The sequence below is a fragment of the Vigna unguiculata genome, chromosome 5, assembly GCF_037176805.1.
Source record: "Vigna unguiculata cultivar grain cowpea cultivar isolate G323 ecotype 2 chromosome 5, ASM3717680v1, whole genome shotgun sequence".
Lineage (NCBI taxonomy): Eukaryota > Viridiplantae > Streptophyta > Magnoliopsida > Fabales > Fabaceae > Vigna > Vigna unguiculata.
Genome location: NC_140796.1, coordinates 29,373,959 through 29,400,610, shown reverse-complemented (window position 1 = coordinate 29,400,610; position 26,652 = coordinate 29,373,959). Strand labels below are relative to the sequence as shown.

Here is a 26,652-nt window from a genome sequence, read left to right as displayed (position 1 = left end):
CACTCACACCAGCAACACTCGCCAACCCGAGCTCAACTCAAGGGTTCCTCGTGTTCATCCGCCATCCCGAGCTCAACTCGAGGGATGCCATTCCGAGCTTAACTCGAGGAATGTACGTGTTTAACCCCTATCCCGAGCTCAACTCAAGGGATATGTTCCGAGCTCAACTAAAGGAACCCAGCAATCTTACCTCTAAAGCACCACCAAAAGCCTTGTAGAACACCCTACAAAGTCTAATAACAAGGACTCACTACAGCCAAATCGCCTAGCGGGGGACACATACCGCTAGGCGCTATCGCTTCCAGACCGCCTGGCGGGAGACACGTACCACCAGGCGTCAAGCGCCTCAAAATTCACAAAGTTTGCAACCACCGCCTAGAGGGACCATTCATATCGCCAGGCGAACGCTGCTCCAGGAGCCACTGTTCTTGTCGCTATCGCCTGGTGGGACTTTTCCCCTCCGCCAGGCGCCACTAACTTGCAACCCCCTCTATTTAACACTATCGCCTGGCGGTTCTCACATTACTGCCAGGCGCCATGACAGTATTTTCAAAACGACCATTCTGTTCTGGTTCAGGGACCATTTACAATGTCTATACTCCATTTCCCCCTATTCAGAGTCTCTCTAATTGGTAATCTTTGCTACCTGTAATGTCTCCAGTCCAAGTAATTTCGCAATTGTATTTCACGTTATAATTGTAACGATGAAGATAGTTCCAACACTCACAATCATCCTGTCACATTCGTGGCAACACTACCACCATATTTCACAACCTTATTACTCACTTGCTCTACATTCCTTAGATTTCCAATGGGCGAAGTTAACTTATCCAACCATTTACGCTATTATTTGGACTTAAAGCTAACCCAACTCAACATCATACCCTTCTGTTTTAACTCAGTCATACCACTCTTAAAATCATCAGATTCTACTTCATCCTAGAATCCTCAACTTATTTTATGTATCAATCCCAATCATTACTAATACCGTCACCCTCATGACAAAACTACTTTCACCTATAATCATCAAACATGTAATATAACCCTAGCTTTTTCCAAAATAATCCCAAAACCTCAAACTTTCCGCAGTTATAAACACACCCAAGGTTCTGTGACAGCGTTTGGCGGCAGATCCTATGCCGCCAGGCGGTTCATGAAGTTCTGGCAATTTTCCAGAATTCCCGCACCAGCAACTCCATCCAATTCCCGCTTTTCTGACCCAATCTGATTCGCTACCCAATGGATGCACTCAGGTATTCATAATCAGGGCCTATTTCCTCAGGTTCCTCAGGTTCCTCACACACCATCTCAATAACACTTCTCATTAACACATGACGAATCGAAATGATCCTATACCATCGCCAATAGAATATATATATATATATATATGGCACTGTTCCATTCAATTTAACTATCCATCCCATGGAATTCAAAGACTAATCCACATCAAATCTTCCTCCCATGACTAACCCTAGTTTTTCCCTTATCAAAACCACCCTTGGTACCCCGACATCGTCAAATCCGAACCAAAAGGGGTCCGCATCGCCTGGCAGTTCGACAGCCACCGCCAGGTCCTTCATAATACCTAGAAACACTGAGTATAGCCATGTGTCGCCTAGCGGCCAGGGAAGGTGCGACCAAGCGGTTCCTCTTCAGGAACCCACAATAGGTAAGGAAATACATGTGTCGCCTGGCAGCTATGAACAGCCCTCCAGGCGGTTTCTGGAAATTTTCCAAAATTGCGAGAATGCACAAACAGCAGAGGTTCAAGGATACATTTATATACAATTTGCATACCAGTCATGATTAACATAAAATTTAGCGCGAGTAAACTCTCCTAACCTGGTTGTTCTCCGCTTAAAGCTTGACGAGTGAATATCCTCCCTTCCCAATTTGGCTCCTTCGCCTTCTCTCAAACCAGCCCCAAAATCACACTAGAACCTCTCACACTCTCTCGAATTTTCGCTCTCTCTTTAGGTCTAGTTTCCAGCTTGCCAAAACCCTCCCATTTACCTCATTTTCACCTTTTAAAGTATGCCTAAAAACTAGCCAAATGATTTAGGACGAAATTTACTTATTAAGTGGTGTTTATTGTTATTTACCAATTCATTATGGCCATTTTCCAACCACCCCTCTGCCATACCACGAGGGTTTCCTTTCAACCCTTTCATATTCAACCTAATCCAAAAACACCAAAAAAATAAGGTTTAATGTAAGTTCTCCAAGACTTGAACCCACAACCATGCAATTCCCCAAATCAATATCAAACCATCATGCCAATTCATATTTCATGCTAACAATCACAATTCAATTGTCATACTATTTCACAACATGATTATCACATTTTAAAAATAACAAGGAATAATAACATAAAAGGGCATACATAAGACTCGAACTCAAGTCCTCTCACACAATCAAAGTACTCTCAACCACATGAGCTAGTACTTTTCCACATCATTCCCCTCATAATTAATATCATAATTCATTCTCCTACCCGCATTTATTAATTATTTATTTATTTAATTAATTAAATTTCACAGGTCTTACAACCACCTTACAATTAAACTATGTTAATAAGATATAAAAAAATTCTATAACCACTTCATAACAGTAATGAACAAAAAGATTACTAATACATATAAGGTACACCAAAATATGTTACACTCCTATACAACTTCATGAAGTCAACTTTATATTCAGTCATTGATGATTGTTGTGCAACATATGGAACTATGACTTGAAGCGATGCAACTTCACCATAAATGCCAACATTGGATGCAGAGTTCAAATCAAAAGTTTTCCTAACATCATCACCATTCATTCTTTCAATGACATGTGCAGTGTCAGAACAAACTTCATCATCATGCTCACGAGGTTCAACCTCAACCTCGTCACCTTCTTCTCCCTCAACATCTTGCCCACCTTCATCATCCCCACCATGACATCGAGAAGATATTTCTTCGCGGAATACACTCATTTCCTCCTTCATCCTCCGTAGGCGTCTTCCATGATTTCTCAACCTCTTTAGCAAATCTTTTGTCGAAGCCAACTTTACATCCACATGCGATTTTTTGGAGTTTGGTTCCTCACCCAATTGCAACGCTTCACGAATCATTTTATTTTGCTTATCTTCTTCTCTCAGCCTCCATTCCTAGAATATCTAAAATAACACCAAAACAAAGAACTTAGTGTTAAAAAATAGTAAACATTGTTATAAACCATAAATTGTATGGACTTTTACTTGGCTCTCTTGGAATAGCTTCTCAATGCGTCTTGACTTGAAGTGAACATCTGACCAGGCCAATATTCTCGGAAACATTAACTGCAATTCTGGCCCACACAAAGAAAATCTTTCTACAGCCCAAATCTACACCAAACAACATGCTATATTATGACATTTTAAACATAGTACAAATAAAAAATACTAATTAAATGAAGTACTATGTAGTCGAACCACCTCCTTGACATACAATTCCGCCAACTTATCTAAGGACATCTTCTGATTCATGGGCAAGAAGTGTGCACACTTCGTCAACCGGTCTACAATTACCCATATGGAGTCGTGTCCTCTCACTGATCTCGGTAAATGTGTGATGAAGTCCATGGAAATGCTGTCCCATTTCCACTGAGGAATATCCAGAGGCTCCAACATACCACCCGGCCACTGATGCTCAATCTTCGCTTTTTGACACACCAAGTAGGAAGCGACATAATCAGCTACATCAGTCTTCATACCTGTCCACCAGAAAGTAGCTTTCAAATCTTTATACATCTTAGTCATACTTGGGTGTATGCTAAGACGACTCTTATGCCCTTCATCTAAGAGCATCTTCCTCAAAACTCTACTACTGGGAATACACACCCTCTCTTTGAACCGTAGAATACCGTCCCTGCCCATCCTGAAGTCCTTCCTCTTCTCAGTCCCCAACTCACTAATGATCTGCTGCAGTTCCTGATCATTACCCTGCTCCACCCGAACCTCATCTAGAAACTGGTTGGTGATCCTCAGCATACTGCATCGTATCTGACCTTCACCCATATCCAATCCCAGGTTCATATCCCTTAACTGTTCTATCAACTCCAGCTCTCTAATCATCATGGCTGCCACATGAACTCTCTTCCGACTCATAGCGTCGGCAATGACATTGGCTTTACCAGGATGGTACAAAAGCTCAAAGTCGTAGTCTTTCAAGTACTCCATACAACGCCTCTGCCTCATATTCAGCTCTTTCTGATCAAACAAATATCTCAGACTTTTATGGTCGCTGAATACCTGGAACTGAGCCCCATACAAGTAATGTCGCCAGGTTTTTAGGGCAAAAACCACTGCAGCCAACTCCAAATCGTGAGTCGGGTAATTCTTCTCATGCATCTTCAACTGTCTCGATGCATAGGCCACAGGTCGTTTATCCTGCATCAGCACACACCCCAATCCCTGATAAGAGGCGTCACAATATACCTCAAACATTTTAGTCGTATCAGGAATCGCCAACACTGGTGCAGTAGTCAACCTCCTCTTCATATCCTTGAAGCAAGCCTCACATTCATCCATCCAACAGAAAGGCTGATCCTTCCTGGTAAGCTGTGTCAATGGGCTTACCATCTTGAAGAAGCCCTCCACAAAACGCCTGTAATACCCGGCTAAGCCCAGAAAACTCCGTACCTCAGTGACTATTTGTGGCCTCTCCCACTTCACCACTGTCTCGATTTTGGCCGGATCTACTACTATTCCTTGGGTTGAAATCACATGACCCAGGAACTTTACCTCTTCCAACCAGAACTCGCATTTCGACAGTTTCCCATACAGCTGATGCTCTCTGAGAATCCCCAAAACCACTCTCATATGTTTTGCATGTGCTTCTTGGCTCTTAGAATAGATCAAGATGTCATCAATAAACACCACTACAAATTGATCCAATTATGGCCGGAACATCCGGTTCATATAATCCATGAATATGCTCGGCGCATTAGTCACCCCAAATGGCATCACTACATACTCATAGTGGCCATAGCGCGACCGAAAAGCTGTCTTCTGAACATCCTCCGGCCTGACTAGGATCTGATGGTACCCAGATCTCAAGTCAATTTTTGAGAACACTGCAGCTCCCCTCAACTGGTCTAGAAAATCGTCAATCCTCGGCAGTGGATACTTATTCTTAATAGTTAACTTATTTAACTGCCGGTAATCGACACACAATCTGGAGCTGCCGTCTTTCTTCATCACTAACAACACAGGCGCACCCCAAGGCGATGCACTCAGATGTATAAACTTTTTCTCAAGCAGATCTTTAATCTGCTTCTTCAGATAACTCGGCTGGTGCCATCCGATAAGGTGCCATGGACACTGGACCAGCCCTAGGGATGAGATCTATAGTGAAATCCACATCCCGGCTCGGTGGCAATTCCAGAATCTCATCCGGAAAGACGTCTGCGTACTCCTCCACCACAGGAATTTTGCTGATTCTCTCTACAGTACTCAACTTCTCTGCATGAGCCACTATCATGAAACATGTGGCGCCATCCTCTATCTCCTTCACAGCCTGATTAGAAGAGATGAGCTCCAACCCTATTGTCTCAGGGAATACCACCCTGCGTCGTCCGCAATCGATCACCACATGATTGCTCGACAACCAGTCCATACCCAAAATGACATCAAGACCCTTCATGGGCAAGCAAATCAGATTCACCTTAAATCTGCGACCCGCCACCTCCATATGGCATCCCACGCAAGCAGAACTGGTGGACACCTCGCCTGACGCTGGTGTGGCGACTATTAACTCGCACCCCAGCTCCCGTATCACAAGCCCGAGCCTCCTCACACATTCATTAGATACGAATGAATAGGTAGCTCCTGAATCATACAACACTACCACACGGTTACCAAACAACAAACAAGTATCCTGTACCAGATTACCTAACTGAGTCGCCTCTGTGGTCGTCAGCGCAAAGACACGCCCTGGTGCTCGGGGCCTATCTCCCACTGGTTTCCTGATTGGTGCACCTCCAACTGATTTCTTATTAGGACAATGTCTGGCATAATGTCCTGTCTGGTCACACACATAGCACTTGCTAGTGCTACTGCTGCCTCCAGCACTGCTAGAGGGTTTTGGACAGTCCCTCCTTAAGTGCTCACCACCACAGTTAAAACACTGCAGTTTCCTGGATGGAGATGATGGTTTGGTGTATGGTTTCTTTTGTTGACGGGGGTCGGTTGTGGTCCTCTGTGGTCGAGTCCCACCACTGGGTCCCGTCTTTAGCTGCTCCACCGCCTTGGCCTGCTCCACCAAGATCGAAAACTCTCTGATGCGGAGTGGTACTATGAACCGGCGCAGCTCATGTTTTAGTCCGCCCTCATACTTCCTGCACCTCCACTCCTCAGTGACTGCAGGTGAATAGAATCGTGCCAGATACTCAAACCTGTATGTTTATGCCTACACAGTCAGATTCCCCTACTGGAAAGTGAGGAATTCAGCTTCCCTCTCATGTCTCGCCGAGTTTGGAAAATACTTCTCGAGGAATTTGGTCCTGAAGGAAGTCCAGGTGATCTCCTCGTCACGAGTCTGTCTCAACTGTTGCATGCCAACCCACCAGTACTCCGCATCTGCCACTAAAAGGAAAGTGACAAATGACAGCTTTTGTGCATCAGTGCAGTCTATCACCCTACAGATCTTCTCCCACTCTCTCAACCATGCGTCTGCCTCGTCAGGGGAAGATTTTTCAGAGAACTTCGAGGGCTTATGTCTCATGAAATCCTCCATCGTCACCGGGCGTACGGGTGCCACCACGACTCTGGGCTGAGCAGCAATAGGATGCATCGCATCCACCATGCGATGAATCACCTGAGCAATCTCGTTAGCTCCAACAGTGTTTCTCCACCTCCTGTTAGCCATGGCCTGAGCACGCCACATTTTTACAGCTGATTAAATTACACAGCTTAAAGCAGAATTCTACATCTAAGATTAAATCAACATGAAAGCACACAATCAATTTGTCACACAATTCGTGACACGATGAGCTCACTCCCCTTAGCCCCAAAAATCATTTTGAAAACAATGCTCTGATACCAAATGTAACATCCCGTCAGGATATTACTGGTTTAAATAAATAAAAGAATTAAATATATAAAGTCAACGCTTTTATGAATAACCTCATTTCCCAAAAACGCGAGAAATTTAAAATTTATTAAATGTTTGCATAAAGTTTATAACCATTTATTCCATAAACCAAAACATCAATGTTATAGTTTCACCCATCAGGGTTTACAACAGTTTCTAAAAACAATGTTATAGTTTCAACCAAAAGCATTTGTCACACAATTCGTGACACGATGAGCTCACTCCCCTTAGCCCCAAAAATCATTTTGAAAACAATGCTCTAATACCAAATGTAACATCCCATCAGGATATTACTGGTTTAAATAAATAAAAGAATTAAATATATAAAGTCAACGCTTTTATGAATAACCTCATTTCCCAAAAACGCGGGAAATTTAAAATTTATTAAATGTTCGCATAAAGTTTATAAGCATTTATTCCATAAACCAAAACATCAATGTTATAGTTTCACCCATCAGGGTTTACAACAGTTTCCAAAAACAATGTTATAGTTTCAACCAAAAGCATTTGTCACACAATTCGTGACACAATGAGCTCACTCCCCTTAGCCCCAAAAATCATTTTGAAAACAATGCTCTGATACCAAATATAACATTCCGTCAGGATATTACTGGTTTAAATAAATAAAAGAATTAAATATATAAAGTCAACGCTTTTATGAATAACCTCATTTCCCAAAAACGCGGGAAATTTGAAATTTATTAAATGTTTGCATAAAGTTTATAACCATTTATTCCATAAACCAAAACATCAATGTTATAGTTTCACCCATCAGGGTTTACAACAGTTTCCAAAAACAATGTTATAGTTTCAACCAAAAGCATTTGTCACACAATTCGTGACACGATGAGCTCACTCTCCTTAGCCCCAAAAATCATTTTGAAAACAATGCTCTGATACCAAATGTAACATCCTGTCAGTATATTACTGGTTTAAATAAATAAAAGAATTAAATATATAAAGTCAACGTTTTTATGAATAACCTCATTTCCCAAAAACGCGGGAAATTTAAAATTTATTAAATGTTCGCATAAAGTTTATAAGCATTTATTCCATAAACCAAAACATCAATGTTATAGTTTCACCCATCAGGGTTTACAACAGTTTCCAAAAACAAAATAAAGTAAATATAAGAAGTTCCCCTAGAAGGACCCCCACTCGCGACTATGCATCACCGGCTCCACCTGCATCAACATCCTCTGCTCACGTGTACCGCGTACACGATCATCACCAAACACAAGCAGATAGGGTGAGCTTATGAAAACAACATACATCATAATAGATATCATATAATCAATTAACAGATATAAGCCCCAAAAATATCAAAGTACCATCACTTAACCAATTCTCTACCGTCTGGCCACAACCAGACTATTCGGGTTTTACCTCTTCTAGTGATTACCCCAAGGTAATTTGCTGCCAAACTATCGGCCACAACCGACAGAGCACGTGCGGGAACCAATGCCACGGATTACACACCGTAACGCCAGGTGGAGTTCCCAATTACGAACATAGTCCTTAATGTCCCAAGACTACCAAACTCGTTAGTCAACAACTGAGGAGGGCAATCTAACTAGACCCATCCGTACTGGCCACAACCAGCACACTAACACCAGCAACACTCGCCAACCCAAGCTCAACTCAAGGGTTCCACGTGTTCATCCGCCATCCCGAGCTCAACTCGAGGGATGCCATTCCGAGCTTAACACGAGGAATGTACGTGCTTAACCCCTATCCCGAGCTCAACTCAAGAGATACGTTCCGAGCTCAACTAAAGGAACCCAGCAATCTTACCTCTAAAGCACCACCAAAAGCCTTGTAGAACACCGTACAAAGTCCAATAACAAGGACTCACTACAGCCAAATCGCCTAGCGGGGGACACATACCGCTAGGCGCTATCCGCTTCCAGACCGCCTAGCGGGGGACATATACCACCAGGCGCCAAGCGCCTCAAAACTCACAAAGTCTGCAACCACCGCCTAGAGGGACCATTCACATCGCTAGGCGGACGCTGCTCCAGGAGCCACTGTTCTTGTCGCTATCGCCTTGCGGGACTTTTCCCCTCCGCCAGGCGCCACTAACTTGCAACCCCCTCTATTTAACACTATCGCCTGGCGGTTCTCACATTACTGCCAGGCGCCATGACAGTATTTTCAAAACAACCATTCTGTTCTGGTTCAGGGACCATTTACAATGTCTATACTCCATTTCCCCTTATTCAGAGTCTCTATAATTGGTAATCTTTGCTACCTGTAATGTCTCCAGTCCAAGTAATTTCGCAATTGTATTTCACGTTCTAATTGTAACCATGAAGATAGTTCCAACACTCATAATCATCCTGTCACATTCGTGGCAACACTACCACCATATTTCACAACCTTATTACTCACTTGCTCTACAGTCCTTAGATTTCCAATGGGCGAAGTTAACTTATCCAACCATTTAAGCTATTATTTGGACTTAAAGCTAACCCAACTCAACATCATACCCTTCTGTTTTAACTCAGTCATACCACTCTTAAAATCATCAGATTCTACTTCATCCTAGAATCCTCAACTTATTTTATGTATCAATCCCAATCATTACTAATACCGTCACCCTCATGACAAAACTACTTTCACCTATAATCATCAAACATGTAATATAACCCTAGCTTTTTCCAAAATAATCCCAAAACCTCAAACTTTCCGCAGTTATAGACACACCCAAGGTTCTGTGACAGCGTTTGGCGGCAGATCCTGTGCCGCCAGGCGGTTCATGAAGTTCTGGCAATTTTCCAGAATTCCCGCACTAGCAACTCCATCCAATTCCCGCTTTTCTGACCCAATCTGATTCGCTACCCAATGGATGCACTCAGGTATTGATAATCAGGGTCTATTTCCTCAGGTTCCTCACACACCATCTCAACAACACTTCTCATTAACACATGACGAATCGAAATGATCCTACATCATCGCCCCTAGAATATATATATATATATGGCACTGTTCCATTCAATTTAACTATCCATCCCGTGGAATTCAAAGACTAATCCACATCAAATCTTCCTCCCATGAGTAACCCCAATTTTTCCTTTATCAAAACCACCCCTGGTACCTCAACATTGTCAAATCCGAACCAAAAGGGGTCCGTATCGCCTGGCGGTTCGACAGCCACCGCTAGGTCCTTCATAAGACCTAGAAACACTGAGTATAGCCATGTGTCGCCTGGCGGCCAAGGAAGGTGCCGCCAGGCGGTTCCTCTTCAGGAACCCACAACAAGTAAGGAAATGCATGTGCCGCCTAGCGGCTATGAACAGCCCGCCAGGCGGTTTCTGGAAATTTTCCAGAATTGCGAGAATGCACAAACAGCAGAGGTTCAAGATACATTTATATACAATTTGCATACCAGTCATGATTAACATAAAATTTAGCGCGAGTAAACTCCCCTAACCTGGTTGTTCTCCGCTTAAAGCTTAACGAGTGAATATCCTCCCTTCCCAATTTGGCTCCTTCACCTACTCTCAATCCAACCCCAAAATCACACTAGAACCTCTCACACTCTCTATGATTTTCGCTCTCTCTTTTGGTCTAGTTTCCAGCTTGCCAAAACCCTCCCATTTACCTCATTTTCACCTTTTAAAGTATGCCTAAAAACTAGCCAAATGCTTTAGGACGAAATTTACTTATTAAGTGGTGTTTATTGTTATTTACCAACTCATTATGGCCATTTTCCAACCACCCCTCATACCACTAGGGTTTCCTTTAAACCCTTTCATATTCAACCCAATCCAAAAACACCAAAAAGATAAGGTTTAATGTAAGTTCTCCAAGACTTGAACCCACAACCATGCAATTCCCCAAATCAATATCAAACCATCATGCCAATTCATATTTCATGCTAACAATCATAATTCAATATTCATACTATTCCACAACATGATTATCACATTTTAAAAATAACAACGAATAATAACACAAAAAGGCATACATAGGACTCGAACCCAAATCCTCTCACATAATCAAAGTACTCTCAACCACATGAGCTAGTACTTTTCCACATCATTCCCCTCATAATTAATATCATAATTAATTCTCCTACCCGCATTTATTAATTATTTATTTATTTAATTAATTAAATTTCACGGGTCTTACAACCACCCTACAAGTAAACTATGTTAATAAGATATAAAAAAATTCTATAACCACTTCATAACAATAATGAACAAAAAGATTACTTATACCTGTAAGGTACACCGAAATATGTTACACTCCTATACAACTTCATGAAGTCAACTTTAAATTCAGTCATTGATGATTGTTGTGCAACATATGGAACTATAACTTGAAGCGATGCAACTTCACCATAAATGCCAACATCGGATGCAAAGTTCAAATCAAAAGTTTTCCCAACATCATAACCATTCATTCTTTCAATGACATGTGCAGTGTCAGGACAAACTTCATCATCATGCTCACGAGGTTCAACCTCAACCTCATCACCTTCTTCTCCCTCAACATCTTGCCCACCTTCATCATCCCCACCATGACATCGAGAAGATATTTCTTCGCGGAATACACTCATTTCCTCCTTCATCCTCCGTAGGCGTCTTCCATGATTTCTCAACCTCTTTAGCAAATCTTTTGCCGAAGCCAACTTTACATCCACATGCGATTTTTTGGAGTTTGGTTCCTCACCCAATTGCAACGCTTCACGAATCATTTTATTTTGCTTATCTTCTTCTCTCAGCCTCCATTCCTAGAATATCTAAAATAACACCAAAACAAAGAACTTAGTGTTAAAAAATAGTAAACATTGTTATAAACCATAAATTGTATGAACTTTTACTTGGCTCTCTTGGAATAACTTCTCAATGCGTCTTGACTTGAAGTGAACATCTGACCAGGCCAATATTCTCGGAAACATTAACTGCAATTCTGGCCCACACAAAGAAAGTCTTTCTACAGCCCAAATCTACACCAAACAACATACTATATTACGACATTTTAAACATAGTACAAATAAAGAATACGAATTAAATGAAGTACTATGTACCTGCAAAACTGTTGCTGACCCACTTAGGCAAAGCTCCGTCTGTCGGAGTGCCAAAAACTCACGACTTAAACTTTTAACCAAATAATTATAAACTGCTTTACCCCAATTGTAATTTGACAACCTGTCTATATCATCTAAAATGCTACAAGGAATATTACTAATAGTTTTCGAATTCCTAGGAAAGTAAAGCACAACAAAACAAAAAAATATGTACAAACGACATACGTTATCAACTTCATCAGAATCACTCTCAACCAAACTCTTAATGATTTCAATAACAGTTTCAACAATTATTATTCTGTCTTTCAAAAGTCCACCCACTACCCCATAAACATTTTTATCAAAATCTACATCTAACCCAACAACCCCCAATCCTAAACACTTGCAAATGTCAACACAAGTAAATGGGATAGACCGTTGCATCACACGAAACGATTCCTGAGCAGGTAACCAACGCTTCAACATCTCAAGCAAAAGAGGGTTACATATCTGTAATGGTTTTCGCATGTACAAACACCATTTGAATGGTGTATCCTCAATCCTTGCACGATGACTATCCAAGATCAATCCATTCATTTCGGCAATGCACTTTATGTAACAAAATGTACGTAATCGAGCCTAACAATCAACAAAATTGCAAAAATTAATACTTCATTATAATTTTGATAGCAAAAGAATCACAACAGAATATAGAAATAACATCATGCCAATACCTTGTCATTAAATCCAAATTGACCAGCCACAACATTTTCATATCCTACTACTACAAAAAAAATTGCAACCAATGTCATTATTCCAAATACCAACACAAACCAGAGGACATTTCTTACACAACATGAAATACAAACAATAGGACATTGCTGAACCACCACACGTTGAAAACCACCTTCTCTTGAAACCCCAAAAATTACATAACAATCAAGTAACTCACTACAAAATTAAAATCCAAACAACAACACACCAGGACCCAAATACGGAAATACAAAACATGTGCTTTCTTTAAAATTTACAAAGAACCACAACTCTAGAGCACACAACAACAAACTACAACAATGGCCACTAAAAATGCACAAAACACTCATGACAACACCATCAAATCAGTTTTCCAAACTTCCATGAAAAACGAAAATCTTCAAAACCAACTTTTTCACACAAAAGCTCAAAACTTTACGAAAACGAAATAAAATTCATCACCATTGAACACCGTAGGAAAATGTCTAATGGAAGCACAACAAACTTACAATGCAACGCTGTGGATGACGAAATCCTTGCCGTCGACGACGAAAGGTGGCTGTAGTCTCCGCAAACCCACATCGAACTCTCATTCAGTTCTCTCTTTCAGTTGCCAAAGAAACCAACCCCCGCACGTGTAAGCGTTACCTTTTTAAAGCATTTTGTAATAAAAAATTTAATAGTCTGTTGCCACGTCAAATTTGTCAAAATCTTGTAAAAAAATTTGTTCAAATATCATTTTCGATTATTAAATAACAATTTTCCATGTCAGTTATTTATTTCAATTTTATTTGCCTTATCACTATTTCAACACACATAACCATGTCACTTTATTGTTCCCTTAACGTCGTTTACCCCAACTTATCAGAAAAGACATCATTGATACCATTTATCGAAATTGGAAATCTAATTGAGAATTATAAAAATAAAAAGATTAAAAAAAATAGGATCATCAACATAATTTAACCTTTTATTTACATGTTAACTTTTAACAAGTTAAAAAATTATTTAATTATGTAATTTATTACCTTTTTTTTTACTATTAAAACATAGTTTTATACAAAACGTAAATGCCAAAATGTTAAACTTTTAATACTTTTCTATTAAATAATAAAAGATCAAATCAATATTTTCGAAAAAAAACAAAGATCATGAACATAATTTAAACTTTTATTTACAGTTTTAGTTACAGGTTAGCTTTTAGCAAGTTAAAAAGTTGATTTAATTATGTAATTTATTACTTTCTTTTTACTATTAAAACTTAGAATTTTATACAAAACGTAAATGACAAAATGTTAAACTTTTAATACTTTTCTACTGAAAAAACTCAGGGTTTATACAAAACCTAAACACCTAAATGTTAAATTTAAAGAATCTAACCAAGATGTCCGGTAAAAAGTGATTTTACAGGGTAGATTATGATCATGAGGTGCAACCCTTGCTTGCATACAAAGAATACCAAACTTGTGAATCTGTGAAAAAGAAAACGAAGAAGATTTTAGTGCCTTTTGTTTAAATAAATTTGTGAAACTACCCCCGTTACCATATATCTAAGAAGAAAATAATCAAAGTGATCCAAAGAGATTATTATAAAAAGGTGGGAGAGAGAGAGAGAGAGGAGAGAGAGAGAGAGAGTGAAACGGCTCATAGAAAACACAAAATTTTCACAATATTAAGAGTCTTGGTTTCATATCGCTTATAATGGTCGTGGGTTCCTGCACACTAACATCTAACACGAAGAGAAGGGCCACCTACAAATTTTCCACCGACATGGACACTGAAGCTGCCACCAAGGTTTCTTTCTTCTGCTATTCCACTACTTCTTCTTTTTATCTTGTTTGAATTCTTTGTTCTGTGCGATTTCTGGGAATTATGTGTTGTCACCATCTCTTTGATAATCTATTCATCTTCTCTTCTGATCTGGGTTGGATTTATTTTTGCCTTTTGTTGATAATTTTAAGAGTTCTTTGGTGGGTTTCTTGCAAGCTTTCTTTTTTATTATTGGATCGTCAACTTCCTTGGTAAGCAAAATATTTTTGTTCTCAGCGCTGTCTATATGTTTTCCCAGCGTTTTTGAATTGACATTGATAGGTACTAACAGGATGCCCAATTAAAAAAAAAAAACAGTTTTTAATATTTTCCTTTCTATTGATTATTTAAGATTTCTTTGATGGGTTTCGCAAGGTTCTTTTATTGGATTGTTTACATCCTTCGAAAGCAAATAATTTTTGTTCTCAGCGCTCTCTGTATGTTTTTCAGTGTTTTTGAATTGACAGTCGTATTTACTAACAAGGTACCCAATAAAGGAAATAGTTTTTAAGGATTAAAAACACAAGAACTAATCATTTAATTGTGCAACCTAAAATGGGGCGGAAATTGTAAAATTTACTCATGTGGTGATCTCCTTTAGTGGTCTGTCTTTCTCATCAACTTGATTATAATCACTTGTTGGAAAAAGTGATGGAGGTAATTAAGTTTAGATCTTGCTCGTGGATTACAGCCAAGAGCAACAAAACATCGTCATTCCCCTTTTATGTTTTGCGGGTTCATCCTTTGCTTCGTATTAAGATGGCAGTAGAATTGGCGATAGCAGTAGAATTTTTCATGCTTTGTTTCTCCTGTTTGCTATTGTGTTGTTTGTTTTTCTTTTGAGCTTGTTCATATTGGGATGGGATGTGTGGTAGTTTTATAAGCTTAATGTCAGGATGGGACTTTCTTAGTGTACTAATGCTAAATGCTGTTCACATCTTGTGAGTAATATCTACCTTTTCTTTTTGTTATAATACATTATTTGGCCTCTTAAAAAATCACTTTTTGCAATTTAATTTTCAGTAGTAGATTACTCCAAACCTTTTCTAGATTCCCTTGCTGTTCAGCCAGCCTTGACATAGAAATATTTTACATACAATTGCATGAAAAGGTTGTTGATTGCACTATGCATTCTTTGATATTTTATACTCACTAACTACAGCAACTATCTCCCACTTTGGTGGGGTTGGCTAGTGTTTCCTTCTATAACTTTTAGCGAGTCTTCCTTTCATCTGTTCAACTCTCCACAAAGGGTGTTCTTATTCCTCTTTTAATTCTTTGGTCGACATTCTCATCAATCATGCCATCACTTCTGGAATTTGGTTTGCAAGAACCCATCCCCTTTTAAATTCTTCCTAAAATGTAAGAATTTGAAATTTGAAATGTTTGTACTTTCTCTTGTTTCATATCTAGTCTCTTCTCTTCTAATTTTTCTCACTAGCTTGGTCTTGGCCTGGATTTATATGTTTGGCCCTGGTTGGGAAGTCGTTAGCCGTTGTTTGGGCTACTTTTCAAGTGATATCAGCTTGTTTTTTTTTTTATTATTAACAATGTGGATGTAACTGTTTTCTTGCCTAGTATAAGTCAAGATTACTTAACCGATATTGATATAGGTTATTTGTTGGTTAAAATTGTTGAGATTATTTTTCCATTGATTTAGAGTAGAGTCATTTCTTAGTCAACATTAGTCAGAGAGTTTACTTAGCCAATGTTAAAGGGACTATTTTTCGGCTGATGTCATCAAGTCTTTTTCCCTTGACGTTTATTAGAGTTGTCTTGGTCGATAATTGCAATGTTTGTATTTTGGCTGGCATCAGCATTATCTTGTTTTTTACTTCGTTGAAATTTTTTTATTGTCAATTGGGAAAATTTTCATCTAGCCTTGACTAAGATGTTCTTTTCCAATATCATATGGCCAATTTAGTAAAAATGTTGGCCAAAGACCCCTTGACTGTTGATGTCAAAAGATAAACCGGATTTGTTCGCAAAATTAATTGTTGGTGGTATCTAATGAAAATAATCTCAACCAATGTCCATTGAGAAAAACACCCTTGATGACATTACTAAACAAATCTTCGAAAACTTTGACCAAAAAATAGCCTCAACTAATGTTGATGGAAATATATTGCGAAATGATATTTTTGAATTGTAGAATATTATTTAATTATTTAATATTAAAATATTTTTCCTTGTTTTTTGTTAATTGAAACACTGTATACAACAAGAAAATTAAAATTCAGTGAATTTGAATAGTCCTATCCAAACAAAGCATTTGAAAATTTAATCAGTCCTATTGGCTTACCACCATTTTCCTTATCTTTGTTGTCAAAATCATGACCTAGATTGTATTGCATAATTTTGTGAGTTTTCAGCTATCTGTTCTGGATTTGAAGTAATTTGGTGTGATGGAAGATAACTGATCTTTCTTATCAGATCATAAAATTTGAGATTTTCTCTGATTCAAGCACGGCTGTTTTGGCCCAGGCTTTGGGAGTGGTTTGGGATTTCAATTGTATATAGCAAAAGATTGAATCTCATGTAACACCATTCAAATTTGACTCTCTGGACATTTTTTTTTTTTTTTATCTTGTCTGAACTCATTTTTCCTGTCTGTTCTCATTTTGAGGATGTGTTTTGGAAGTTTCTATGTCTGTTCAGGGTAGAGACAATAAGCGTAAAAATACCAAAGTAGAGGCAGGGGACAATGACCAGTCAGACCTCCCACATTTATTTCAACTGGTAATAAAATAGAATGAAACATTGAATGTATGAAGTACATGCAACTCTATGGGGTGTAAGGAGAGGCAGATAACAAAGAAAAGAAAGATAGGGTTTCTTTCTAAATTGCTGTGGTGGGGATCACAGTTGAGGGTTAAGAGAGGCTGTTTCCCACCCTTCTGGCCCAACCTTTTTAGTATTTTCTCATAACCTCTTCGTGCGTGACCAAACTGGTTGGTTACATATGTGAACCCAGCCACAAGTGAGTTGTGTGATGTGGAATTCAAATGGCAACTTACAGCACTCAAAAGCATTCGCCTTCCAAACCAAGATAAAAATACTCTTGATTCTTTGAACTTGTTAAATTGAAATAATAACAAGGATTTCCCTTTCCCTGTCCTCAGAAATTATTATCTTTGATCTTCCATGAGGCATTTATGTATTTGTACTGCTACCAAAATTTTCCTGATTCAGGTTTATTGCTTGTACACTTCAATGAACTATTTATTTCGATGATATTTCCTTCACCATTATATTGTATTGAAGCAGATCAAGCTTGATGCATTGAAAGAAAGAGCTGGGCGAGAGATCCGTGTTTTTGAAACATATGTTTCTTCATCATCAAATGCTGCATTATCCAATGGTAACTGCACCCTATCTTATTGACAATATCCCAAGGCACTAGAAATGCTTTCCTGCAAATTTTTATTTATTGATATTGTTGGCTTTATTCTCAAATATCCTGATTAAACTTTTGTTTATGGTTGGTTTCTAGAAGAGGTGACTGATGACTTCTATGAGTTTACTGCTGAAGATTATCACAGACTTTTGGCAGCTAAAAAGGAAGGTAATGATGATAATATTAACCATTCCACAAGAAAAGTAAAATTTTATAAACCATTTATTATAAACTATTTTTCTGCCCTGTCTGCATTGATGTACACTTTATTTATTTACTCTCTGTACGGATCTATTTGGTTAATGACACTGAACATGAAAAGAGGGGATCAGCTGGGATGGGGAGAAGTGGCATGGGACAAAGCTACCATTGTGCTAACTGTGTACAACATTCCGTTATCCTTGTGTTTCTCCTCATTCCACCCCAATCAGTGGGAAGTGATATTTTTATCCTCAAGGGGAAACGACAAAAAATAATTCCCCTTCTGTTCCATTTCCCTCCTATCTAATTTAAACTCTCAAACAGGGTAACTTTTATCCTCTTCCCCTCATTTCATTTCCATTTTGATCATTACCTGACGAATTTAATGTTTACTTCTAAAAAAATGATAATCTAATGAAGTCGAGAAAGCAAAAGTTAAAATATGAGGACAAGCTTTTTGGTTCGATATCCTTGTGTCTTGTTTATGTTTTTCTTTCTTTTTAATTTACTTTGACGTGCTGCAAATGATTAGTGGACTTTAAGGTGTCAACTTAATTGGGAATTCATTGTTCTATAGTGATGCTAATAATTTTAATCTTTACAGAAAATATAAGGACGAAATTGATTATCTAGTCAAGGTTAATGAGCCATTTGTTTGCTTAGGAAGTTAGAATTGCGATTTCTTTTAATGCTGTTCAAACCATCCTCTAGTAAACTTTTTTATCTTCTACATTTTGGCTTTTTAAATGCAATTGTATGTATTTGATTTTGTGCTGATAGAAAAATGTATTTGTTTTTATTTATAAAATTCATGGGTGATGGTACTTTTTAAAAGAGTGATGTTAAACAGTTAAGTTGTTATATATGTCAGGAATTGCTTAGACAAAATATTACATTAAAATTTAAATGTATTCAATTTTCTCAGACAAGTTCTTGAAGACTCGAAAAATCCGAGAAGCAGAAGAGGCAGCACGTAGGTCAGAAATGACCAAGGTTGTTGTAGTTGTTATTATTATTTTTATTGTTGTTGTTGTTGTTATAGTTGGATTTGAGACTGTAAATAGTGAATAATGTGTTATGTTTCCATGATAACAGTAAAAAACTTACAAGGATGAGATAATCACTCCAATTAGTTTCAGGGATTAGAAATTTAGAATTTATCTGTTTACGAAAATAATTAGGAAACAATCAGAAAACAAATCAATCTAAATATGGATAGTATGTCACTTGTGTACAAGATTTACTCTGTTCCATATGGGATATATTTTCACTCCTCATAAATGCTTTATGAATAAATCAGATTGGTAAAACATAAATTTATCTTTTATGTTCGTTTGGGGTTTTTTGCAGGCTATAATTAGAGTTCGATTCCCGGATAATCACACATTGGAGACCACATTCCACCCATCGGAAACAGTCCAGAGTTTAATTGATGTCCTGACTAAAGTTATTGCACTGCCAGAGCAGCCATTCTATATATGTAGGCATATTAGTATTTATTTGAGATTAGATTTGAATGATATATGGTGCTTAGAATTTGTACCGACCTTTATCGCATAACTCAAATTCTCTTAACCCATTTACCATTAGTTTAGTGTGGCTTAGAATGAATCATCTCTTGATTATAAATAATTAACCAGTAAAAAGTTGCGTTGGACATGATTTGAGAAATAAATCATGTTAACTTTGAATGATGCAGATACAACTCCGCCTAAAAAGATTATGAAAGACATGTCTCAGAATTTTTATGATGCTGGCTTTTGTCCTGGTGCCATTGTCTACTTCTCATACGATGTCCCTAAAGGTAAGTTCATCCTGTAAAGTCCTTTGAATTAGCAACCGAAGAGGAAATGTTTAGCAATTCTTTCATTTTTTTATCTCACTTCACAAAATCTTTGGAGAATTAACATCGTGACACTAATCTATGAAGGATCAATTTAGGGGTTAAGTATTTTATTACCTGATTTTGATATCAGTACTAATGTATGGAGGACCAAATTTTCATGTCAATACTAAATTTGACCTCTCCACATGCGAGATCAATTTTTAAGAAGATATTTTTGGAGTATTTGTAGGTTGGTTTTGAACATCATTCAATGTTTAAATTCTTCAATGTGATTGATCTGTTTCAGATTTTATATTTAGTCTCTTTCTGTACTGTTTGTGCATTTATATTGTCGCCTAAAATGTGAAATGTGCATTTATATTTTTCTAGTTAATTAGAGATGCACTGCTGAAAAGGCTGCGTGTTTCTTACTACCTTGTATGGGATTAAATAATTACCAGCTGTTATATTTTTCTTCTTTTCTTATTTGATGGGGTGTTTAGGTAGCACTGGTCCTTACCTTGAAGAAGATATCTTGTCTTTGAAGGAACTGCATGCTGCTAATGATGAAGGCCAACAATTTGAGCCTTTAGTACAGTCAAAACCTGAACCTGCTGTGCCAACACATCCTCCTCCTGTTGAACAACGCAAACCTGCCGAGAAAAAACTTGTTAAACCAAAGTGGTTAAAAATGTGATTTCAATTTCTCTTAGATCCAGTAATCATTGTTCAGAAAAGGACCTTCACTTTTCTTGTGGGTCAACGTTATATCTTAATTCAAGCATTTCGTGAATTTGTAGATAGTGTTTCAAAACATTGGATAAGTTTCTTAGTGAATGCAAGCGTCTTATGTGTTTCAAATTTTAACGTTACATTATACTTGTAGAAATTTTCTTTGATACTGATTTGGAGAATGCAAGCATCTTGAAATGTGGTTTGCTACTGTATTTTTTTTTTTTCATATAGATTGTACTTAACTTCGATCTTGGGGTCTTTCTTCGGCTACACTGCTATAGGGCAATTTCTTCCTGCACTACCACAAATTTCTTTCACCACTCATAAATTCTAATGTTTTTAGATTATGCTATCCGGAATGTGAATTTTGTATTTTTGAATTTAGAATTCCAAATATTAAAAACTGTATTTCAGATTTTTACATTTTGAAATACAAAAATTTATGGAAGTGGAAGTTGAAATTATGGAAGTGCAAGAAGAAATGGCCTTTTAATTTATTGTATTTTCTTCACAAAAGTTAAGGGTAAATTGAGGAATGAAGTTTTAGAAGAAAATGTGGGTAGAATTTCATTTCAAACAAAAGTTTTAATTAGATAGTTTTTCAAAATAGAAATAACAAAATGGATCAAAATTGGTGTGTAGCATGTTCTTGGTTATATTTTTTTAGATTAAAATATTCCGTTGGTTTTCGTTTTTGTCGTAAAATATTGTAGGTGTCACGTGTCAGCTCCTCGTTTTTTTTGAATTTTTTGAATTTTTTTTGAATTTTTTTGAATTTTTAATTTTTTTAAAAATATTTATGCTACGTGTCAAGTTTGTAGTGTGTCACGTGTCAATTTAATATGGTGACACATGTCAAATTATTGTATGAATCTCAATTTGGTTCTCATTTTTGTTAATTTGATTTAATTTCAGTCCCAAATTTTTTTTTAATTTTTTAATTTTATGTGCTCCAAATTTAGAACAACCAAATTTAGAACAAATTTAATTTTTTTTATAAATGTAATATGATACTTTTATTACAAGTGATATTTCTATTATATATTTTTAACAATATTTAATTTATTTAAATTTATATTTTACATTAAACTTACTTATTTTATTTTAAAATTATAAATATGTAGATTAATAAATTTATATTCGAAATATTTGTATAATATTCAATATCAACAATATTTTACAGTTAGCTTAAAAATAACAATTTTATAAATTCAAATATAAAATTTTAAAATAATTTTATAACAAATTAAAATAAATATATTTAAAATTTTAATATTAAATACAATTAATATTATTAAAATATTTAATAAAAATATCAATTTTAATAAAAATAATCATAAATTATATAAAAGTAAAATTTGGTCTAAATTTGGAGTGCCTGAAATTGAAAATTTTTAAAAAATTTTGGGACTCAAATCAAATCAAATTAACAAATGAGGACCAAATTGAGATTCATACAATAATTTGACACGTGTTACCATATTAGATTGACTGTGGCACACTACAGACGTGACACGTGGCATAAATATTTAAAAAAAAAATTCAAAAAAATGAGGAGTGACACGTGGCACCTACTTAACGGTGTTAGTTCTCTACTAACGGAAAGGACCTAATTGATACTAATTTACAAAAATGAGGACCTAATTAAAACTAATAAAAATACGAGGACCAAATTGAGATTTTGCGACAAAAACGAGAACCAACGGAGTATTTTAACCTATTTTTGTATTATAACAGGTGGAATCAAGTCTAGAGGCCAAAGGTGGTCACGTGCGGGAACTATAATATGGAGAGTTAACATCCCTATTTCATTGTAGCACGTTAAACCTTAAACCCATAACTTATTCAACCTCTTATTGATGATTTTCATTTCTTGGTGTTCTTATTTCCTAACTCTTCTTTTGACCATTTAATTTGGCAAAGAGGTGTTGAAGGTGGAGCTGTTTGTAGAGGTTGAAGTCCCAACTCATTTGGATAAGTTCTTGCTTTTCTTTTTCAAACCATTCGAGTAACAATATAGGTGATACTCATTTTTGACCTTTTTTCATTTTTATTTTAAAATTTAGAAATCTCCAAGTTAACACTTTGAAATAGTGAATTTATATGTAGGTATGGAATATACAATTTTGAAGGATAATTATAATATTTTGAATTGCATAATTCGTTGTTGTATGGAATATACAATTTTTAAGGATAATTATAATATTTTGAATTGCATAATTCGTTGTCATAATCTAATCTATTGAGTTTTGGTTTGTATAATATGGAAGGAATACCGGATCACATAACTCTAACTAAGTGACCTATAACTAAAGTTATGACTGGGAGGATACAAGAAGACTGGACCTCCTTTGAGCAGGCCCTAAGCTAAAGTGAGCTAAGAAGGATGTGAAGACCCAGCCTATGACTTTATAATTGTAAATATTATACTAAGATTTAATTTTGGAATTTGTATTCTGGGTCTAATAGTATAGGGTTCTCTTGGGGCCATGTATTTGGGCTTTGATGGGTTTTGGGCCTAGAATGGAGTTCGACTTGAGAAGAGGAGACACATTAACCCTAATTTAGTGGGCTAACTTGGAGAGAAAGTTAGGGTTAATGTTCTCTTTTGGGCACCTATAAGAATGGGAGGTGTGACTTGCTTATGTGACAAGTCACACTTGTCATATGACTCCTTTTGGCTTCAAATTCAATTTCAAGACTAAAAATTTTTCTCTCTTTTTTTGAAGACATTAACACTCCTTTGCTCCTATAAATAGAGGAATCTAGAACTTGTAAAAACCATTCATGAGTGTAGTAAAGTTACTTTGTTGAGATGACTCCAAACTTTACCTTTGTAATCATTTTAGGCTAGAGTTCCTCCTTAGGTTTGCTCTTGCCTCCTTCCTCCAAAGTTAACCTCACCTTGAGAGACATTTTACTTACCATCATTGACCACTTCTTCTCTCCTACTCCTTGCTTCCGCACCACACTCTTTCTAAGCTCCATTCAAGTCATGCATAAGGAAGAAAGCTTGAAGATCATGTGGTATCTAGAGCCATGGTTGGACACATTTGAAGAGATAAGTTCATCTTCTTCATTGTTTCCTCAATTCGAGTTGTTCACATCTTATTCTTCAAGTCGAGATGTTGTTTGGCCAATTGGATTGCGTTCTTATGTCTTTTTGTTTGGCTCAAATGTTGATGACATTGGCCCGGCCAAATGCCTAATCACCATGAGCATGGCTAGAAAGATCCAAGAAGATTGGGAAGCTTGTGAGTGCCACATGACTTATGATCCACCAAAACCAGCACCACTTTAGCACATGTGATTGGAATTTCCCTTATTTCTTTTGGCTAAGAATTTGGAGCCTTCAATCCTATAAATGGAGGCCTCTACCATTGTAAAAATCACTCTTGAATGTTTAGTGAAACTATGTTGAGATTACTCTGGAATCCTTTCTTTGAGAGTCAATTTGTTAGAGCTTTCTCTTTGGAGCTTCCTTTAGCCTCCTTCCTCGAGAATAAGCCCCACCTTTCTAGGGAAACCTCATCATACACCATTTCAAACGACTTCACTGAATGACTTATTCATCTCATCCAATCAATTCAATCCTAACCGTACCATCAAATGGAGCATGTGGAGTCATCAAGTGGTATCATGAGCAAGGTTGAATCCATTGGCTTCAAGAGATAAGTTACAGTTACCTTTCATCTATTATGTGTTGTTCATCACAATTCCTTAATTGTATTACTGTTTTACCAATTTAAATGGAGTGTTAATGCTTGTATTATGATTAGATTCATTTCTCTTCTTGAATCATTCGGTAATTTTGAGTAAGACTTCTATATGTGTTCATCTTTTTGCATTTTTTATTTGTTTGAGTCTTTTATCAATTTTGTTTGTTGAATTGTAGCCGTTTTAAGTTCAAATTTTGTTTGAGCATCCATTCCATATTGTCCAAGTCATGTGCATCCTTTACATGTTACAAAATCTTGGTTTATCCGATTGAAATCATTTTAAAGCGATTCAATTGAGCATTGCAGCATTTTTCTGCAGTTTGCACCATTTGAATCTTTGTTATCATGTTGTAAATAATTTTCATCGGTTTGTTTCAAGCTTTTAGTGCTTTTTAATTTCTATTTTGTATTCCTACTTGATACTAGATCATTATCAAGTTCTTAGAGTTAGATTTTCCATTGTGTTTTTGATAATGTTATCGTTGACACGATCAAATTAATACTACTAAACTATAGCAACCTCAGTATTGTTAAGATAGTAGCTAAAAAAATAGAACGGGTAAACTCAACCCTAAGCCGTCTCCCAACGAACATGCAATTGATTCTTGACAAATTAATTCTTATAAAAACTATACAAAAGGGGTTAGTCAAATAAAATAGTATTGGGAAAAGATAAAAAGATATAAAAACAACTTTAAAGAAAATATATTGATTCCACTACTTTTTAAAAATAGATTCATTATCAATTATCTAAAGATTATTACTTAATAAATTATTTCTTAGTGTTTCTCACTTTTAACCAAAGTACAGTTTCAATTAAAAGTGAGAACTATTAGATTATCCACAGTAAATTCAAGGTTTAAATACTATTTTGATTCCTGATTTGATCCAGTTTGTTCAATTTGTTTTTTTTTTTTTTTGCGCATTCAATTTGGTCCCAGATTTGCTAAGTTATGTTCAATTTCATCCTTTTCGTTAACGTCGTTTAAATTGATAACTATAGAGTGTACATGCTAGTATAATTCACATGACATGGCATTATTCGCATCATGACTGATTGTGTTTTGTTCAAATAAGTTCCTATTTTAGTTAAATTTCTTCAATTTAGTCCCACCCTCCATTTCATGATCCTTCACTATTGTCACCACCACTACCATCACCACCAAAATAAAACAACCATTACCACCCTACAACCACTACCACCACACTAAAACCAAACTAAACCCATAACCACCACCACAATCACTCTGCAACTACCAACATAATCACTCGTTGCAACCACCACCACCCCACCCCCACCACCACACTAAAATCATATTTGCCACAATTACACTAAACCCACAAACAATAACACTGATCGAGATCATACTTGATCAAATAAAACAATTTAAATGTAATATTAAGAAGTGATCCTAAGGTCGTCTCCCATTGACCAATGTTTTCAATCAAAGGTTCCATATGCAAACATAACACAAACAAAAAGAAGGGGGGTGGGGTTTAGCAGATTCAAAATTTCAACACAGAATTAAAAACATAATTCAAAATGTTCAATGAAATAGTGGTAAAAACAGTGTTGACTATTGAATTCGAATGAAATTCCACTTATCATCCGTCACAAAATTAGTGTTTTGGTCTCACTCAATCCACTCGTTCAAAACGCATAAATGAAGGTCAAAAATTTGTTTCAATACAGAATTAAGTAGTGCATACATCCATTAATCTGTGACAATCAAGCTACATTCATTAAGCATGAACGAAACTCAACCAAGAACACATATATCCAATCTATAAATGAAGCATAAATAGAGCAAGATTATCCATTCTACACATAATCAAGATGAAGAAAGAACGAAAACAAAAATAAGTATGCAAAACCTCAAAGCTTCACTGCAATTCTTTCAAGAAGTCAATACAATAAATTAGCAACCCATGAAATTGAAATTGCAAAGCAAAGGTAAACGAAAATACATCACCATTGTGAAGAAAACGAACTGAAAAGTATGCAAAATGCAGAAAAACGGAAACCCTAAACTCTAATGTGTGGAAAGAAGAAGAAAACGAAAATCCCCACGTTGGTGCTCTCC

General features: G+C 36.7%; 2 protein-coding genes across 3 annotated transcripts; one reads left to right on the top strand and one right to left on the bottom strand.

Moving 5' to 3' along the window:
* Positions 1-5,288: 5,288 nt before the first annotated feature.
* Positions 5,289-6,908, bottom strand: LOC114184565 (uncharacterized). Its single transcript, XM_028071871.1, has 2 exons — positions 6,508-6,908; positions 5,289-6,417 (listed from the first exon to the last, which is right to left on the bottom strand). Exons 1-2 carry the CDS (start codon positions 6,906-6,908, stop codon positions 5,289-5,291), a joined length of 1,530 nt encoding a protein of 509 aa, XP_027927672.1.
* Positions 6,909-14,427: 7,519 nt separating this feature from the next.
* Positions 14,428-21,061, top strand: PUX1 (plant UBX domain-containing protein 1). 2 transcript variants are annotated; one of them, XM_028069773.1, is made up of 7 exons: positions 14,428-14,676; positions 17,959-18,052; positions 18,188-18,256; positions 19,215-19,282; positions 19,640-19,769; positions 19,989-20,093; positions 20,618-21,061. In XM_028069773.1, exons 1-7 carry the CDS (start codon positions 14,584-14,586, stop codon positions 20,809-20,811), a joined length of 753 nt encoding a protein of 250 aa, XP_027925574.1. In that variant the 5' UTR covers positions 14,428-14,583; the 3' UTR covers positions 20,812-21,061. The 2 variants fall into 2 exon arrangements, with proteins under 2 accessions (XP_027925574.1, XP_027925573.1); XM_028069772.1 differs by having other exon boundaries at positions 18,185-18,256.
* Positions 21,062-26,652: the final 5,591 nt, after the last annotated feature.

Coding starts and splice junctions, on each gene's coding strand:
- LOC114184565 (XM_028071871.1), bottom strand. CDS start 6,908: ATGTGGCGTGCTCAGGCCATGGCTAACAGGAGGTGGAGAAACACTGTT. Junction 6,418..6,507: donor AGGACCAAATTCCTCGAGAA/GTATTTTCCAAA, acceptor ATAAACATACAG/GTTTGAGTATCTGGCACGAT.
- PUX1 (XM_028069772.1), top strand. CDS start 14,584: ATGGTCGTGGGTTCCTGCACACTAACATCTAACACGAAGAGAAGGGCC. Junction 14,677..17,958: donor ACACTGAAGCTGCCACCAAG/GTTTCTTTCTTC, acceptor GTATTGAAGCAG/ATCAAGCTTGATGCATTGAA. Junction 20,094..20,617: donor CTCATACGATGTCCCTAAAG/GTAAGTTCATCC, acceptor TGGGGTGTTTAG/GTAGCACTGGTCCTTACCTT.